The 16,863-nt window shown below is 59.1% G+C and overlaps 1 protein-coding gene across 2 annotated transcripts in view; it reads right to left on the bottom strand.

The window, feature by feature from the left end:
* ACTN4 (actinin alpha 4) overlaps positions 1–16,863 on the bottom strand; it is an 82,777-nt gene that overhangs the window by 1,300 nt on the left and 64,614 nt on the right. For both annotated transcript variants that reach the window (XM_054462598.2, XM_054462600.2), the window contains exons 9-20: positions 14,699–14,791; positions 11,942–12,172; positions 11,183–11,330; positions 7,541–7,691; positions 5,482–5,590; positions 5,127–5,267; positions 4,865–5,047; positions 4,639–4,773; positions 3,301–3,480; positions 2,109–2,255; positions 1,191–1,271; positions 85–243 (exon numbers count right to left, since the gene is read on the bottom strand). In XM_054462598.2, coding sequence (XP_054318573.2) covers positions 85–243; positions 1,191–1,271; positions 2,109–2,255; positions 3,301–3,480; positions 4,639–4,773; positions 4,865–5,047; positions 5,127–5,267; positions 5,482–5,590; positions 7,541–7,691; positions 11,183–11,330; positions 11,942–12,172; positions 14,699–14,791 — 1,758 coding nt within the window. The remainder of the gene's footprint in view (positions 1–84; positions 244–1,190; positions 1,272–2,108; positions 2,256–3,300; positions 3,481–4,638; positions 4,774–4,864; positions 5,048–5,126; positions 5,268–5,481; positions 5,591–7,540; positions 7,692–11,182; positions 11,331–11,941; positions 12,173–14,698; positions 14,792–16,863) is intronic.

Genomic DNA, 16,863 nt, shown 5'->3' with positions numbered 1-16,863 from the left:
CACCCACATACTGGCCCCCAAGCCCCTCCCACTGCAGGGACCCCTCTCGCCAGCCCCCATGCGCCTCGTAGGAGTCTCACTCACCTTGTCCCCTGCCAGGACCTTGAAGGAAGTGATGACCTGGTCGGCCGTGTCCGTGTCGGTGGTCTCCCGCGACATGAAGTCGATGAAGGCTTGGAAGGTCACAAGGCCACTATGGTTGGGGTCGACCAGGCTCATGATGCGGTTGAACTCGGCCTCACCCTGCAAGGAGGGGATGGGGCGGGGGACACCCGACATTTAGTGGGGCAGGGGCAGCCAGGCCCACACTGGTGGGGTCTCCAGGGAAACAGCCAAGAGAGTAGGGCCCAACCCACGTGTGTCTGCGCCCTGTTCCCTGCCTGCTCCAGCAGCCTTGGCCCCAGGCAGAGCCTGCCACTGCTCCGGCTGCCCCAGGCCTCCAAGCCCCCAGTGCCCCAGGCCGGGAAGCAGGGCCTCTCTGCACCCTCCCCTCCCGTGGTATCTGACAGCAGGGAACTGGGGTCTACTGCCCTCAGCCCAGGCTCATGAGTTAGCTCTGGAGAATGGGGAAGAAAGAGAGAGAGAAAGAGAAAGAAAAAGGGGAGAGAGTGGGAGAGCTGCCCCCTCTCTCTGGAGACTTCTAGGGAAAAAGGGGGGCTCGGGAAGTCATCGGAGGGACCCCACCCCGGCAGATGCAGCAGAGGGAGAGGCAGGCACGGCTGCGCTGCTCGGGCGGAGGAGTGTCCCCGAGGACGAGGAAGCTCTGGAGGCGGTGAGGGGGGAGAGGTGGGGGGAGGAGGAGGAGGAGGAGGAGGAGCGGGTGGCTGGGGAGACAGAGCTGCATACCAGGCTGTATCCTGTGGAGATAAGCAGAGCCCTGAAGTCATCGGAGTCCATGCTGCCTGTCTGCTTCTGCTCCGAGGACGCAGGCATAGCAGAGGAGGCCGGGCCCAGAGTAGGCAAGAGGGCCGCCCCATGTGCACAGCGGGCAGACAGGACAGTGGCGGGGAGCAGGGAGACAGCGGCCCCAAGAGACCAGGTAAGAGGGAAGGTGTTCAGGGAGATGCGGGCAAGGAGGCAAGAGAGCCGTGAGATGGCACACAGGATGGCAGGGGTGGGATGGCGAGGGGAGAAAGAAGGAGAGAGAGAGCAGTTAATGCCACGGTCCGCTGGGGCCCAGGGTGCGGTACCTGCCGGTCGTTCTCCACGTCGTAGCCCAGGCTGATGAGGCAGGCCTTGAACTCCTCGGGCCCCAGCGCCCCGCCATGATCCTGCCGGGGCCGTCCGAAGGCAGGTGTGCGGGAGGGGCGGCGTGGAGACCAGGATGAGGGATCGGGGCCGCATGCAGAGGGCAGGGGGAGGAACACGTAGGGGAGGGAAACACAGAGTTAGAGGCGACGTGGACAAGGAGATGGCCAGGGACGCGTGGGGTCAGGGGCGGCGTGGGCCCCTTTCATCCTGCCCCCAACCTCGGAAGCTCAAAGGCAGGCAGAGGCCTCCCCGACCTCTCTGCCCACAGCAGGGGTGGCAGCTGGATGCTACAGAACTGAGGACAAGTCCCAGGACTGGGGGGAGGTAGGGGGGGTTCTCCTTGCCTTTGGGATTTGGAGTGGGACAGAGGAGACTGTACCCTGTCCTGGGGGCGCCAGGTACAGAGCTGAGGCTGCACACTTCTCAGTCTGTCAGCCCGGAAGGGTGGGCTGGGGATGGCAGCAAACTCTGGCGCTCAGAGCCCCTCTGATGAGGCTGCCGGACCAAATCTGAATTCTAAAAGCACCGTGCGGGGTGTCTGTGTCCAGGTTCACAGACCGGGTCGCAAAGCCTGGGTGTGCTGAGACTTCATCTGCCCTGGGGGTGGTGAGGATGCCACCCCAGAGGGCAGGACTTGGGACCTCCAGCCCCCTGCCTGTGTGTGTGAAGTGGCCCGGGCTGGGGTCTTGGTGCTGCACGCCCACACCCTGACAGTGGCAGGGCCCTGCTGGCCCTGGGAGTGGCGGCTGATGCTCAGCAACTGTGATGGGAACGGACGAACAGATGCAGAGACGAAGGTGTTGGCTGGGACGGCAACGGCGGGAGGGGAGAGGCCGAGGAGGCGACAGGCTGCTCACCTTGTCGAAGTGGTTGAAGGACGCCCGGAACTCCTGCATCTGCTCCTGGCTGATGCCCTTGGCGTCGCGGGTGAGGATCTGGTTCTCCACCTCATTGATGGTGCGGGCAATGGTGGTGAGCAGCTGCTCCCAGCCCACACGGATGTGCTGCGGAAAGACGGGGGCATGATCGTGGGCTGGGTGCTGTGAACTGTCCTCACTGTGGTGGGGATGTCCTCGGGAGCCTGCCCCGCCCTGGGGAAAGCCCCTGCTCTCCTGTACACCTCACGGGGGACACGGGCCATGGTGCCTCCCTGCTGCCTCTGATCACAGGGCTTATGTCTCCACAGTAAGTGTGTTTCCCAGGTACAGGGGCAGCAGAAGGGCAAGGACCCATGAATCTTGTGCCGGGATCCCTGTGGAGACTGTTTGGACATACTCTGGTCAGTGTCTCACCACTGGCTCTCAGGGGAAAAAAACAAAAAAGCCAACTCTGGTTTGAAGCATCTGTGGACCTGTATGGGGTGGATCAAGAGTGTCCAGTCTTTTGGTTTCTCAAGTACCAATATGACGGCGACCAGCCTGTAACGTCCCCGGAGTGTTAGCCAGTGGGAGCTGCTGCCCTGACCCGGCACCCGCTGGCTGGCTCTGGCCCCGAGCAAGGCTGATACTGCTGAGGCCACAGGGCAAACGGTGCCCTCTGGGGGCCCCTAGAGCAGCTTGTCCTGTGAGGGGCATTGTCATGGTGATGAGAGCAGTGCTAGGGAAAGTGTAATTTTAAAAAATGTCTAAACATTTTGATCTAGTGTTTTCAATCTTTTTTTTTTTGAGACAGAGTCTGGCTCTGTCACCCAGACTGAAGTGTGGTGGCATGACCTCGGCTCACCTCAACCTCTGCCTCCCTGGCTCAAGCAATCTGCCCACCTCAACCTCCTGGGGAGCTGGGACTATAGGCATGCACCACCATGCCTGGCTAATATTTTCATTTTTTGTAGAGAAAGGGTCTTGCTATATTGCCCAGGCTGGTCTTGAACTCCTGGGCTCAAGCCATCCTCCCACCTTGGCCTCCCAAAGTGCTGGTCTCTTCAATAATTTTTAAACAGAGTGAAAAACAACAGACAGCAGACAGCTATCTTCTCACTGGCCCGAACCATTTCCAGTGAGGAAGCCGGCCGTGCTGGTGGAAGGGCCAGCGGGCGGGGCGGCCACGCACCTCCATGGTATAGTTGGTGTGCTTGTTGTCGAAGATGAGGGCCTCCTGGATGAGCTGGTGCTGCTGCTCCAGCAGGTCCAGGTTAGGCTTGTAGTCCACGATGCTGCGTTCATACTGCTTCAGGTGGCTCAGCTGGTCCTCCAGGGTCCCGTTCATCTCAATGGAGATGCGCCCGATCTCCTACAGGGGTGGGTGCAGGCGGTGGGGTGAGGCTGGTGGGCCTGCCACCACTGACCACCTGGAGAAGCCCACTGGCACTGCTGGCCTGCATCTTCCCCGGGGCCCCTCTGGCCTAGGGCCTTGGCCCATGGGTCCCTGGGAGGGAAGGCCCACTGCTCACGACTGTCCCCTCCGGTCCTGTCCTCTCATGTTAAACCAGCTATGACAACGACAGGGAGGCTTTCTCTGCCAAGCACTCCCCGTGCCCAACTTCATTTTACCCTTGACCTCTCTGTGAGGCCAGGGCTGTCACAGGCCCTGACTGCAGAGGTAGAAACCGAGGCTCACGGAGGACAGCTCAGTGCTGTTAGAGGCATAGTTGGGATCTGAACCCCAGCCTGGCTGTGGCTCCTGACCTCGGGCACTCCATTTCTCCACACCCACAAGTCCACATGCTGCGTGGCTGGCATGAACCTCAGGGCTGACCTGCCTGGCACCCGGACCCCCTCTCAGGCTTGCTGGGTTTAAACGAGGTTGCCTGCTGCCAGCCTGGTTGCCTGGTACGTAGTGATTGCTCAGTGAGTGGTGGCCAGAACTGCTGTAAGAATGACAGCACTCATGTGGCTGGTTAGTCGGTGCAAAAAGCATTTGTTGAAGTAATAAAGTAACTGTTTTCATCCCCATTTTAGAGCTGGGAGGACAGGATCAGAGGTTCAATAGTGCCTGAGTCTCATAATCATCAGACCAGGGCATTCGGGGATCAAACCCACCTCCCATGGGTAGCCCACTGGAGACCACAGGGTCTCGCTGTCAGGCTGAAGTGCAGTGGCATGATCAGAGCTCACAGCAGCCTCGACCTCCTTGGGCTGCGCACCATCATGCCCAGCTAATTTTTGTATTTTTTGTAGAGTTGGGGGTCTCACTATGTTGCCCAGCTGGTCTCGAACTCCTGGGCTCAAGCTATCCGCCCGCCTCAGCCTCCCCAGGTGCCGGGATTCCAGGCGCAAACTCTGAGGACTCTCCTAACCCCGCAGGGTGATCACGGCCCCTGGGTGGTAAGAACTGGGACCTGCTCTGCCAGGCGCCTCAGTCTGCAGGCCCTGGGCTGGCCGGGGACCCCCTCACTACGGGAGCTCCCTTGGAACCTTCTCAGCTCTGTTGGGTTCAGCTGCGCCTCACCTCCATCTTGGTCTGGATCCAGGGCCCCACGACGTTGGCCTGGCTGGCAAACTGGCGGCGCAGGTGCTCGTTGGACTGCTGCTTGCTCTGCTCCTCCAGGAGGGCGTGGTCCCGTTTTGGCACCAGCTGCTGTACCTGGCAGAGGAGACGCGGTGCGGGAGCGGTCAGGGAGGCAGCCCCCAGCCCCACCGTCCTGCCCCAGCCCCTCCCGATGGCCCCGGCCCACCTTCTCCCACTTGGAGTTGATGATCTGTGGGGTGACAGTGGTGTAGGGGTTGCTGCCCGACAGCTTGATGTGGTTGCTTTCAGCGATCCTCTGGGCCTCCTTGTGGATGGCCAGGATGGCCTCGCGCTCCCTGTCGGCGTCCGGCAGGGTGGACTTGAACTGGTCGTGGGCTGAGATCAGGCCCTGGGGGAGGAGCTGGAGTGAGGGGGCGGCCCAGCCCCACAGAAGCTCTTGGGAAGATAGGGGGCCGGGGGGCGCGGACCTCAATCTCCTCGATGGTATGGACAATGAACATGTCCTGGAGGTCCTCCATGGCGCTCTCCATCCAGTTGTTGAATGGGGCTGCGCGCTTGGCATACTCCAGGTGCAGCTGGTCGATGGCCTCCAGCTGCTTCTCTGTTTTCTGGTGTGTGGGAGGGAAGGGGGCAGGGACAGAGGGAAGGCAGGTCAGTATGTGAGCAGGAGGGGCGGGGAGGGGACCGGAGGGCCCTGAGGAGTCAGAGAACATCCTCTCCATGGGAGGTGGGGGGAGCTCACGGGTCTGGATGCTATCCACACCACCAGCCCCGGGGCAGCAGGGGCACAGAGCTCCGTGGGTGATGTCACCCCCTCCTCACCTCCAGGGCTTCCCTGCGACTGTGCGTCAGAGAGCCGAGGGCGTCCCACTGGTCGCAGATCTTCTGGCACCGGGTGTTGACATTGTGGGAGTCGTAGTAATCCAGCTCGCTGCGGGCCGGGCAGAGAGCAATGAGACCCAGCAGGGGCGAGTGGCAAGGTGGCTTGGACCCATCTACCCCCAAGGTTCCCAGGCCGGGGTGTCGAGGCAGTCAACATTCCAGGATATCAACAACCAATCACTAATAGGTCAATCAAATCACAGCTTGGTTCTGGCCCGTGGGACCCCCAGGGTAGAAGGGAAGGGGTGATAACAGGGCTGGTTAACAGGTGATAACCAGGGGTGAGCAGAAAAGGGGCTTCCTCCTGCTCACCCATCCCTGACTCATTCTGCCACTATCAGCTAAGAGTGTGGCCCTTCAACCAGGCCTTGGGGCCTGAGGAGGGGTAGGGGGCAGGGAACGACTCTGGGTAGGAACAGGACATGGGGACCAGGCGAGCCAGCCACAGACAGCAGACAGGGGCTGAGGCCGTGCTCCACAGTAGGGCTGGGGGCCTGGGCTCCGTTCCCATCTCAACCACTCCCTTGCTGTGTGACCCTGGGCAAACCTCTTGGCCTCGCTGTGCCTCGGTTCCCTCAGTAACACGGTTGCTGTGGGGATTAAATGAGCTGGTACACATAAAGCCCTGAGAGCTCAGTGAGTTTTTGCTGTTGCCATTAATCAGTGCTCATTAATCAGTGCTCATTAATCAGTGCTCAGCAGGGCTGCCCATCCGGCTCATCCTGGACGGTCCACAGGCCTCTGTAATTCCCCCTCAGCAGAACAGACAGGACCCAGATAGCCCTCCCTTCCGTTCCTCCAGGGCTACTGTCCAGAAAGCTGCTTTGGGGACCGCCTGTTCCTGAGCAGAGTAATGGGTTTCACATAGCGTTGCCTAGGGCCTGAGAAGGGGGAAGGCCTAGGGTTTATTTCAAATCTGTTTCCTACCAGCTTCCAGGGGCTCCTCCATCACTGGGGAAGCTGCCTGTGTCCCACCCCCACACCCCCGAGGGTGCTTCGTCTGTGACCTTGCTCTCCTTGGCCTGGACATGGTGGTGGCAGGACCCCTGGGGTGCCCCAACTGTGCCAAAGAAAAAGCTGTGGTTCCCAGTGCTGTGACGGCCCCATGGGACTCTTGCCTCTGGCTGAGCCAATGGGGAACCCTCAAAGCACCCGGGCAGCGGGAGGGTAGTGAGTTGGGGAGGAAACCAGCTCTGCCCAGCATGGGGCTCCACTGGGCATCAGGGCTGGGCCTTGGACTCATAGGAATAAGCAGACCTTTGGGGGTGACTGTGGTGGGGTGAGGGTGTCGGTGGAAAGAGCAGTTATAGCCAAGGATCCTATTTTTGAGCAGACGGCTATTTTGGGAGCCCTGCTGCCCCTCGAGGGCCTGTGGATTTTCCATGAAGTAATGGCCTGGGCCTCCTGCTGCCTGGGCCCACCCTGCTGCTGGCCGCCGCACTGGTGGAATAAGGCCCCATTCACCAGCGCGAGCCTCAGCGTACTAATTGTGTACACAAGTTTATCTGACTGGGTGGGGAGGGGAAGGAGCCCGACTGCCTGGAAGCTCTTACAATAAGAGTATTCTGAGCAAGAAAGGGAAGGGGCCGAGCAGAACAATAGGCTCACTGTGCAGCCTGGTTCCCTCAGGGACCTATGGCCGGGAGCAACAGAGGCCGGGGCCCATCCCATCAGGGGGCCAGGGCCTACTTGGGGTGGCCAGGAGAGGTGGCACCCCCAGGGACCCCTAAAGCCTGAAGAATCAAGACAGGGGGCCAGACACCTCCTTCCTGCTAGAGAATCCAAATCCTTCAGGTGTCCCATCTGGGGCTGAGACAGGATAGGCAAAAGGCCTCATCCCATAAGGCCCTTCCCTGGCTTCTGGAAGGAGGTGCAGTTGGGGCATTGGGGACCCTATTCCAGGCCTTGAGGCAGGCTGGGCCTCGGTGTGCTGCTGCCACCAGTCTGGGCAGGCTGTGGTGGGAGCCAGGTGATGGTAGTGTCCTGAGCCCGCACGTACTTGAGCTCCTGGGCAATGGCGGCGATCTGCTCCACGCGGTCCTGGTGCGCGGCCAGGTCACTCTCGAAGGCCTCGTGCTTGCGAATGAGGGCTTTGATGTCCGATAGCGTGGCCGTCTCGTAGTCTCGGTGCTTCAGCATGGCTTCCTTCCCTGGTGGGAGCAGAGAGGCGCTTAGACCACAGCACGGCAGCTGCGGGGCAGGAGTCTGGAGGGGCTGTCCAAGCAGAGGAAGGGAGAGAGACTGTGGACCCCACATCCTTCCACGCCAATGACGGTGGCATGCAAACTTCCAGAACCTTCTTCCGTACCCTCCAGGGATCTCTAAGCCCAACTGTAACCTGGATGGACCTGGATGGACACTTCAGGGTTGGTAAGCCTGAGAGAGAGATTCCATCTCAACCCGTGTGTCCTAAACTTAGCAACTTTTGTTAGTAGGAAACCATACAAATCGGGCCGTGGTAGCACGGCTTGAAAAGTTAGCACCTGTTTCTGGAGGGCTTTGATCCGGAGAAGCACCCGGGGTCAAAGCCCATGTCCCAGCAGGCTTGGGGAAGGGGAAGCATCGGAGCTAGCTTCTTCTAGGAGCCTGAACCTGCACCCGCACAGGTGGTGGTCCTCTCCACGTCTAAGTGCCCCACGCTGTCCTAAAGTGTCCTGTGTGCAGTGGGGCGGGCCCACCATCAGGCCCTTTGAAGGAAAGGAGGAACGCTGTTATTAGTCCCGGATCCTGGCTAATTACACATCCCAGAACCAAAGCTCAAGGAAGCCCTGCAAGCAAGTGAAGGTCTTTAGGGAACTGCAGGGAAAATGCTAGCCTGGGAAGGTGGCTGCACCCCAGCTCCTACAGGGGCCCTGCCTCAGGTACACCACCTTGGGCTTCCCCCAAGTGGTAGCGGAGATCCCCTCAGCTCTGTCCCAGCACCTGATAGCTGCCCGCCCAGTGCAGCCACCGGGGCCTCTCTGGGCCTGTGCCTTCATCTGTAAAATGGGGCCAGCCCCAGCACCTGTGTGACATGGAACTATTCTCAAGTTTCAGTGAGGTGGTGTTCGAGCACAGCAGGCATGGAGCCAGTACCAGCCTCACCTCAGCCTCTCCCGGTCTCAACTGTCAGGCACCTACCAGACTCCCCACAGGATCGGCTCTGGCGCTGACGGCCAAGAAGTGGGAGGCCTGGGAGACTTCGGCTCCACCGGCCCTGCTGCGCAGCCCTGGGGCAGGAGGCTCAGCCACAAGGCGGCCCTGCAATTCCCTTCTCCAACTGCTTTCTCCCAGGGGCGGGAACCAGAAACAGCAGGTGACATATCCCTCTGCCTCCGCAGAGTCCCGACAAGGGTGCACCGAGAGGATGTGGGCAGCGGGCCATGGCCACAGCTATCTGGGATCCAGGCCAAGGGACAGCCGGAGTGGGGACAAGGGGTAGTTGGGGGCTGGTCATATTCCCAGGAAATCAAGTCCCTCAGAGAAGCATCCATGACGACCCTCCCGCTGCGGGCTGTGGGGGATGGTGAGGGGTGTGGAGTGAAGGTGGCCCACCCACCCCAGGGCGGAGGAGGCCGCTACGACCAGACCCTGGGGTGTGGAGGGCCTGCCTGTCCTGTTTCACATAACTGCTACTTGAGAGGACAGAGGCTCTGAGTCTTGGGAATTAGTAGGCCAGCCTGCCTGGGGGCTCTGGCAGACGCCATGGGCAGACCCGGGTGGATGCCCCGTCAGGCAGGGGTGGGGCAGGGATGTGTGGAGGCCGCTGAACCAGTTGGACCCTGGCCGGAGATGGAGCTGGCTTCTGAACACCTCAGGTGAAGGCTGCCCCAGAGCCCTTGCCAGGGGAGGAATGCCAGTGGGGCCACCACACCCAGCCCCTTGGCCTCAGGAAACCATCTGCAGGGCCTCACGGAGCTCTGTAGAAGGACTGAAGAGCTGATGGGTGGGCAGAAAGACCCCCAGAAGGTTCAGCCACAGGGCGACGCCCAGGCCTCCATGGATAAGGACGGCTGGAGCCACCTGAGCTGTCTGTTGAACGACTGAGTGAATCCAGGAATGGATGGAGGCCACCAACCCACACAAGATGGCATCAGTGCCAACATGCTCTCCTCACATGGGTGCCTTTCTGCCAGGCAAGAGGGACGTGCGGCACCCGGCCTGGCCAGGCCCTTCCTCCCTCACCATCCACTCTCTCACTCACACTCTTTCCTGGCAGCAAAGGGGCTGGGCTGCTCTGAGGCTGGCAGCTGCCGCGGGAATGGCGAGCTGAGCTCATGTGAGGAGGGCACAAGCTGGGCCGTGGCCAGGGCTGCGGGCCGTGTGGAGCTGCACACTTGCATGCGGGCCAGGGTGGGGAGGGGTGAGAAACTGCACTCAGGAATGCAAGGAAGGGTTCAGCTGGGCGGAGTGGCGGCCGGAGGGCCAGGGAGACAACGTTGGGAAGGTGGTGGCCAGAATGGGACAGGAGTCCTATGGGTGGCTCTTGTGGCTCTCCCAGGCACTGACAGCTTTCTGAAGGCTTCCAGACCCCTGGGATCTGGAATCTCAACCTTGGCATGACCCAAAGGAGGGCCAGGGACGTGATGGAATCCCACATCCGGAGCCAAAGGCCAGGCAGCTGCAGGGCTGCCGAGAACAGAAAGCACAGCAGCGCTCCTGCAGGGGGAGCCAGGCCCCGGGAAGGAGGCTCTGGGAAGGGATGGGAGGTGGGAGGAGCTCGCAGGTGGGCCATGCTGAAGGGTGGGCCGAAGGCAGTGGGTGAGCACTGTCTGAGGGTGAGCACTGTCTGCGGTCCGGCAGCAGGCCCAGGAGGCAGGCCCTCCTCTAGCCTGAGGGACGTGCCAGTGAACACGGGCTCCCCAGCCTGCCGTCCACGCTCACAGTGGTGTGGGAGAGGGAAGCCGACTCTGAACATAGGGTGCGGGGGATGGAAGAGGCCTGCCCCACACACTCGCCCCGGATGGGCAAGACACACAGAGGAGACGCAGAAGGGACAAACGGACGGGTATAAGGTCACTTCCCTGAAGTGCTGGAGCGGGCTTGGCTGTGTTCCTGGATGACTGACAGGGGCCCACCTGTAAGTAATCTCTGAGGCCAGGGCAGACTGGGCAACAAAGAGGACCTGGCCCCTGAATGGTCCCTGCTTTCTGGGGCTGAAGGAACCCAAAGCAGCATTTCTTTCCTTTTTTTTTTTTTTTGAGACAGGGTCTTGCTCTGTCACCCAGGCTGGAGTGCAGTGGTACAATCACGGCTCACTGCAGCCTTGACCTCCCTGGCTCAATCGATCCTCCCACCTCAGCCTCCAAAGTAGCTGGGACCACAGGTGTGCACCACTATGCCTGGCTAATTTTATTATTCTAAAATTTTTTTGTATAGGCAGGGTCTCACTATGTTGCCCAGGCTGGTCTCAAACTCTTGGGCTCAAGTGATCCTCCTGCCTTGGCCTGCCAAAATGCTGGGATTACAGGTGTGAGCCACCGAACCTGTCTCTAAAGCAGCATTTCTGACACACACACATGCTCCCAAGCAGCAAGAAAGGGCACCTGAGAAACAGACCCAACGCGGCAGAGGGCTGTGTGTGCACTCTCAGGCATGCCTGAGAGACAGGAGGGGAGCGCGGGAGCGGGGCTGGGCAGGGTGGGGCAGAGCTGGGCCGTACCGTCAGTCCAGGCCTCGTGGATGGAGGCCTTCTGCCGGAACTTCTCTGCCAGGTGGTCGAGCCGCTCCAGCCTGCGGATCTCATTCAGCAGCCATTCCTCATAGCCCTTCTCAGCCTGCTCCAAGTGCTGCCAGCCATTGTTGATGTCCTGGGGCAGGGCAGGAGCAGGCAAGGCTATCACAAGGAAGCAGAGGCACCCAGAGGGATGTCTCCAAGGGATGCCGATGGGAAGTTGGCAGAACTTGGCTGGGGTCATGTCTGTGTCATGCTTTGCTATTATATCTGGATGCTTACACAGGAACCCCCAGCACTCGGCAGGTACAATCAATTCTGGATTAACAAAATGAATGCATGAACGGGTGAGTGCATGAATGAATGGATGAATACCACAGATGGGGAGGTGGTAACCATCCAGGGCGCACTGCCCCTCCGCTGATGAAGGGCCTCAAGCACATGGCGGTCCTGCCATCATGGCAGACCGGGGCTCCAAATTCATACCACTCCACACCCACACAACCCGTGGCAAGGATTTGGGGTGTGTATAAAACCCTGGGTGTAAAATACAGTTAGTGAGGGCCAAAGGGGAGCACAGTGCCGAGTGAAGTGCACCCCTCCCCGACCCCTGCATCCGAAAGGCCATGCCATGTCCCACAGGACATCAACAACTTAGGAAAGATGACGCTGGCCAAACTGCCCACAGGCAGTTCTAGGGCTGCCTCTGCCCCTCACAGCTGCTCCCCTGTGAATCCTGGCGCTCACCGAGACCATCTTGCCCTCGGAGGGCATGAAGGCGGGCCGGTTGCTGAGGCGCAGCTTGGTCTGCAGTGTGTTGAAGTTGATCTCCAGCTGGCACTTCTCCTGCACCTTGGGCGGCTTGTGCACGCGCCGGTAGTCGCGGAAGTCCTCCAGCTTCTGCTGCATCTCCTGGATAGTCTTTTGGGGCACACGGTCCTCCAGCCAGGGGATGGTGCGCCGGATCCACTCCAGGAGCTGTGGGCCACAGAAGCCAGGGTGGCCTTCGTGGGGGACCCTCAGAGTGCTGACGGGCTGCCCCCCAGCTTATGGGCACATGGGATCTGGATCTTTGAGGGCCCCACCTTAGGGGGTTACCCCTGCTCCCCAGCCCAACTTCTCCACGATTCCTGCTAGAACCCCCAACCCAGAACTCTGGGAGCGTGGGCCCCCTCCCTGTCCCTGCATCACTGTACTGTTCTCTTGTTACTTCCTGTTCCTGCCTGTGCTTTTCTTTTTAAAGACAGGTTCACGCTTTGTCATCCAGGCTGGAGTGAAGTGGCACGATCATAGCAACCTCCCGGGCTGAAGCCATCCTTCCACCTCAGTCTCCCAAGTAGTTGGGACTACAGGTGCCTACCTCCGAGCCTGAATGATTTTTATTTTAAGTTTTTATAGAGAAGGGGGTCTCAGTATACTGCCCAGGCTGGTCTTGAGCTCCTGAACTTCAAGCAATCCCACTTTAGCCTCCCAAAGTGGTGGGATGACAGGGGTGAGCCACCATGCCTGGCCCATGCCTTTGCTCTTAGTCTTTTCCCTCAGGTCTAAGAGGGGAAACCTTCACTCCCATGCCCCCGCCAAAAAGATCCCCTTCCATGCTGTCACATGCCCCACTGCCGCTGTCTTCACTGAGCTCCATGCTGAGAGCCTGACTGCTTCTGGGCTCACTAAGTGCCTCAAGGGCAAGGCCGACAAGCCCACCTGGCTCAGTCTGGCTAGGCCAGTGTGTGCACTGGGCCTGGGACATAAATTAGAAAATAAAATTGAAAAAGAAACAAACATATTATTTTAGTAACTACTCAGATCTTTAATGGAGTGAGGAAGGTTAACAAACAATTGGACATTCTAAAACAATTCTAGGCCAGGCACGCTGGTTCCCACCTGTAATCCCAGCACTTTGGGAGGCTGAGGTGAGTGGATCACCTGAGGTCAGGAGTTCAAGATCAGCCTGACCAACATGGTGAAACCCCATCTCTACTAAAAAAAATACAAAAATTAGCTGGGCGTGGTGGTGCGTGCCTGTAATCCCAGCTACTTGGGAGGCTGAGGCAGGAGAATTGCTTGAACCTGGGAGGCAGAAGTTGCAGTGAGCCAAGATCGTGCCATTGCACTCCAGCCTGGGTGACAAGAGTGAAACTCCATCTCAAAAAAATAATAAAACAATTCTAGAAGTATAAAATCAGTTATCTGCCAGCACGGACAAGCTGGAGAAGTGGTTCCCAAATGCCAACTTCTGGCAAAGTGAGAAATTCAAGGACAGAAATACCCCTGTGTGGATACATTGTGAGGCATGCTGCCAGCTGCCCTTTCTTGGCAATGGCTGGGTTTCTAAGAATAACCTTTTTACCTTATCTTGGTGTTAGAAGTGCTGGTGGTAACAGATGGTAGTGTTTCTTTTTAAAACATCCGTAACTTGGCAAAATAAAAAGCTGGCCATCTTAGGTTGGACATCAAATAGTTTTTCAAATTTTCCTGGTCTATGAGATTGCAAAATCTGGGAACCACTGGTTCTGGATGAGCAGTCAAACCACTGCTCTTTGGGAAATTTTATTTTATTTTATTTTTATTTTAATGGAGTCTTGCTCTGTCGCTAGGCTAGAGTACAGTGGCGCAATCTCGGCTCACTGCAACCTCTGCCTCCCAGGCTCAAGCGATCCTCCTGCCTCAGCCTCCCAAGTAGCTGGGACTACAGGTGTGTGCCACAACGCCCGGCTAATTTTTGTATTTTCAGTAGAGACGAGGTTTCACCATGTTGGCCAGGCTGGTTTTGAACTCCAGACCTCAAGTGATCCGCCTGCCTTGGCCTCCAAAAATGCTGCAATTACAGGTGTGAGCCACTGCGCCCAGCCTACTTTTATTTTTTAAATATGGAGATTTCAAAAATGAAGAGCCTCCAGAAGAGTTGTACTAACCACCCTTATTTTCAACTGAAGCATTGGGTTTGGACTCTAGAGCAGGGCTGCCTGGGCTTGAAGCCCAGCTCTCTGTCCCACTAGTCATGTAACAGCAGGCAGGTGCCTGACCCTCCCTGGGCCTCAGTTTCCTCACTTGGAAAGGAGGATAATCCGAGTTCCCGTCTTGCTGGGCTGCTCGTTAAGTACCTGCACAGGGCCTGCTATCCTGTTGGTTCCCAGGCCCCTCTCCATCCTTCTGAATCACTCTCTCCAGGACCAGGGCACGGGAAGAGCAGCTTTCACAAAGCTCCCCGGGTGATTCTAAAGCACTGAGGTGCCCAGGAAACACTGTCCCTGAGCATCTCTGTAGGAACCCAAGCTCGGGAGCCCAGGGGCTGGCTGGCAAGGTGGCTGCCGTTCTGACCCTTAGCCTTGTGGAAGCAAACGGAGAGGTCGTGTACACACTAGCTGGCTAAATGCCATGGTCTGTGACCATGCAGCCTTTTCTAGGTCATCTCGCTGCCACACCTGCTTTCCCCCTGCAAGAGTCACAGTGATCTCTGGCTGAGGGTAATGAGGTGGCCCTGACTTTCACTGGGGGAACACTCACATCGCTGGCCAGCTTCTCGTAGTCCTCCATCAAGTGCTCGTTCTCTTGGTTGACAGCCAGCACCTTGCAGATCCGGTTGGCGGCAGTTTCAGCCTGGAGGGGAGCACACAGTCAGGGCTGCCTGGGGGCTGGCCACCCTCCCTCCTGACGGGCATGTCCCTTGAAAGCAGCTGATCCATGGCCCACAGAACTCCTCACAGAGGGGAAGGAGAGGAAGCACAGCTCCAGTGAGATGGTGCCCTGTCCCAATAGGCCTGGTTGGCATCCTCACTGCTGACTGCAAAATGCCCCTGGGTCCAGAAAGCCCAGACCCTGGAGGCACCGAGGAGGGTTGGGGAGCCCTCCCACTGCTGCTCGCAAACCCTCTAGTGCCCCACACAGAGGAGGGTGAGGCTGGATGGGTCGGCTGCGTTGGACCTAAGACCGCGGAGGAGTCTCTCCCGGTGGGAAGGTGAACGGATGGGAAGCCGAGAGCTGGAGAGCTGGGGGCAACAGAGCAGGGGCGCCCGGGCCCCGGAGGAGCCTAGTGGTCCGTGCACAGGAGCACACTCAGGCCTGTCCACTCTTCTGCCTTGGAGGCAGTGTTAATAAGAGCTCCAGAGGGCAGAAGTCACCATCCGTGGGGCAGAAAAGCGCTGCGGCTTTGGAGGGTGAGAGTGGTGGACATAGTCCCTGGGCCTGAACTACAGGAGAGCATCCTGCCCTGTCCTGCTAGGGGGCAGTGAACAGTGTAGAGGAGGCAGGGGGTGCACACGGGGAGAGAGAGACCAGGTACCTTTCAGGAAGCACAGAAAGGGTCCAAGAGGAGGAGTTGAAACGGCAACAGAACAGGAACAGAAAGAGTGAGGAGGGTCTACAGAGTGATGGGGAAGGAAAATGGAGAGGCTTGGCCAATGGCTCAGAGCCAGTGCTGCAGGCAGCGACGCCCAGCCTCTCCCCTCCACACATGGCACCTGGAGACAGGCGGGGAGGCGGCAGCCGGGGCTCCTGTGAGCGCACACACGCACGTGCACACCCCGCGCCATGCTGCGGGACACACACCCAGGGCCCCAGGCGGTGCTCCTCAGAGATGAGGTCCAGGAGGTTCCTCGGCCAATGAACATGGGCCCCAGACCAGTGTGGAAAACACAGCCAGGGCTGCAGCTTGTGGGGGTCACAGAGGTCAGTCCCTGACTCCTAACTTGGCAGAGACAACTGGCACCCGGAACTCAAGTCCTCTCTGTGAGCACGGGGCTACCGCAGGGCAGGGGAATCATGTTTCACCGCTGAGTTCCCGCATCCAGCTTGGGGCTCGGTGCACTGGCGGTGCTCAGGGTTGCTGAATGAGTGAGTGAATAAAGAAACGAGGCGGGAACGCTTCGGTGACTAGAAATAAACGATCAGGACAGAAGGGGCTCACCGGCGCTAGGCCTGGGGTTCACTCTGCGTTTATAAAACATGAACCCCAGAGAGCACTCTCGCAAGAGCTTGGACTGGGTCTCTGGGGAAATGAGGCAGCAGGAGCAGCACCACGGGGCTGTCCTGAGGAGCACACAGGGACCCAGCACTTTCCTTTCTGACCGGCCAGCGCCCTGCAGCTGGGCCTCCACTACCCCCTCAGAGAGGGGCCAGTGACAAGCCTCCAGGCCCAGCGCCTCAGCACCCACACATACTGTCCTGGGCTCGCCTACCAGTCCCTGCTCCCCCAAATCCCTCAGAGCCTCCAGACGAGTTCAGCCCTAAGCAGAGGGAAGCAGTGTGGGTAGAAAGAAAAGCAATCTGGTGAGGCCATGTGGTGGGCAGGGGGCTGGTTCGGGGCCCGTAGGGGTGAGTCCAACGGCAAACATGCTGTTAGTTGGGGTCTGTGGTGACGAATTGTCCATGGCTGCTGGTCCCTGCCCACCTTCCCGCGGGAGTGTGGGTCGGGTCCTCCCTCCACCCTCCTGGCCCGTGCCCTCTAGCAGAACCCTCCAAACACAAGCTCCAATTGCATGCTTAGGAGGTGAAGAGGCCTTTCTGGCCTGAGGCTGGGAAGAACCACACTCCCCACCGTGGCTCCCCGGCAGCTGCCTACATGGCACCTGCCGTGCCAGGCACTGTGCTAAGCCCTTTGCCTGCAGGAGCTCGTTTCACGCCCAGAACAATCCTGTGAGACCGAACTACAGCGATGCCCATTTCACAGGTGG

The sequence above is a fragment of the Pongo pygmaeus genome, chromosome 20 (genome assembly GCF_028885625.2).
Source record: "Pongo pygmaeus isolate AG05252 chromosome 20, NHGRI_mPonPyg2-v2.0_pri, whole genome shotgun sequence".
In the NCBI taxonomy this organism is placed as follows: Eukaryota; Metazoa; Chordata; class Mammalia; order Primates; family Hominidae; genus Pongo; species Pongo pygmaeus.
This window is presented reverse-complemented; position numbering and strand designations above follow the sequence as displayed.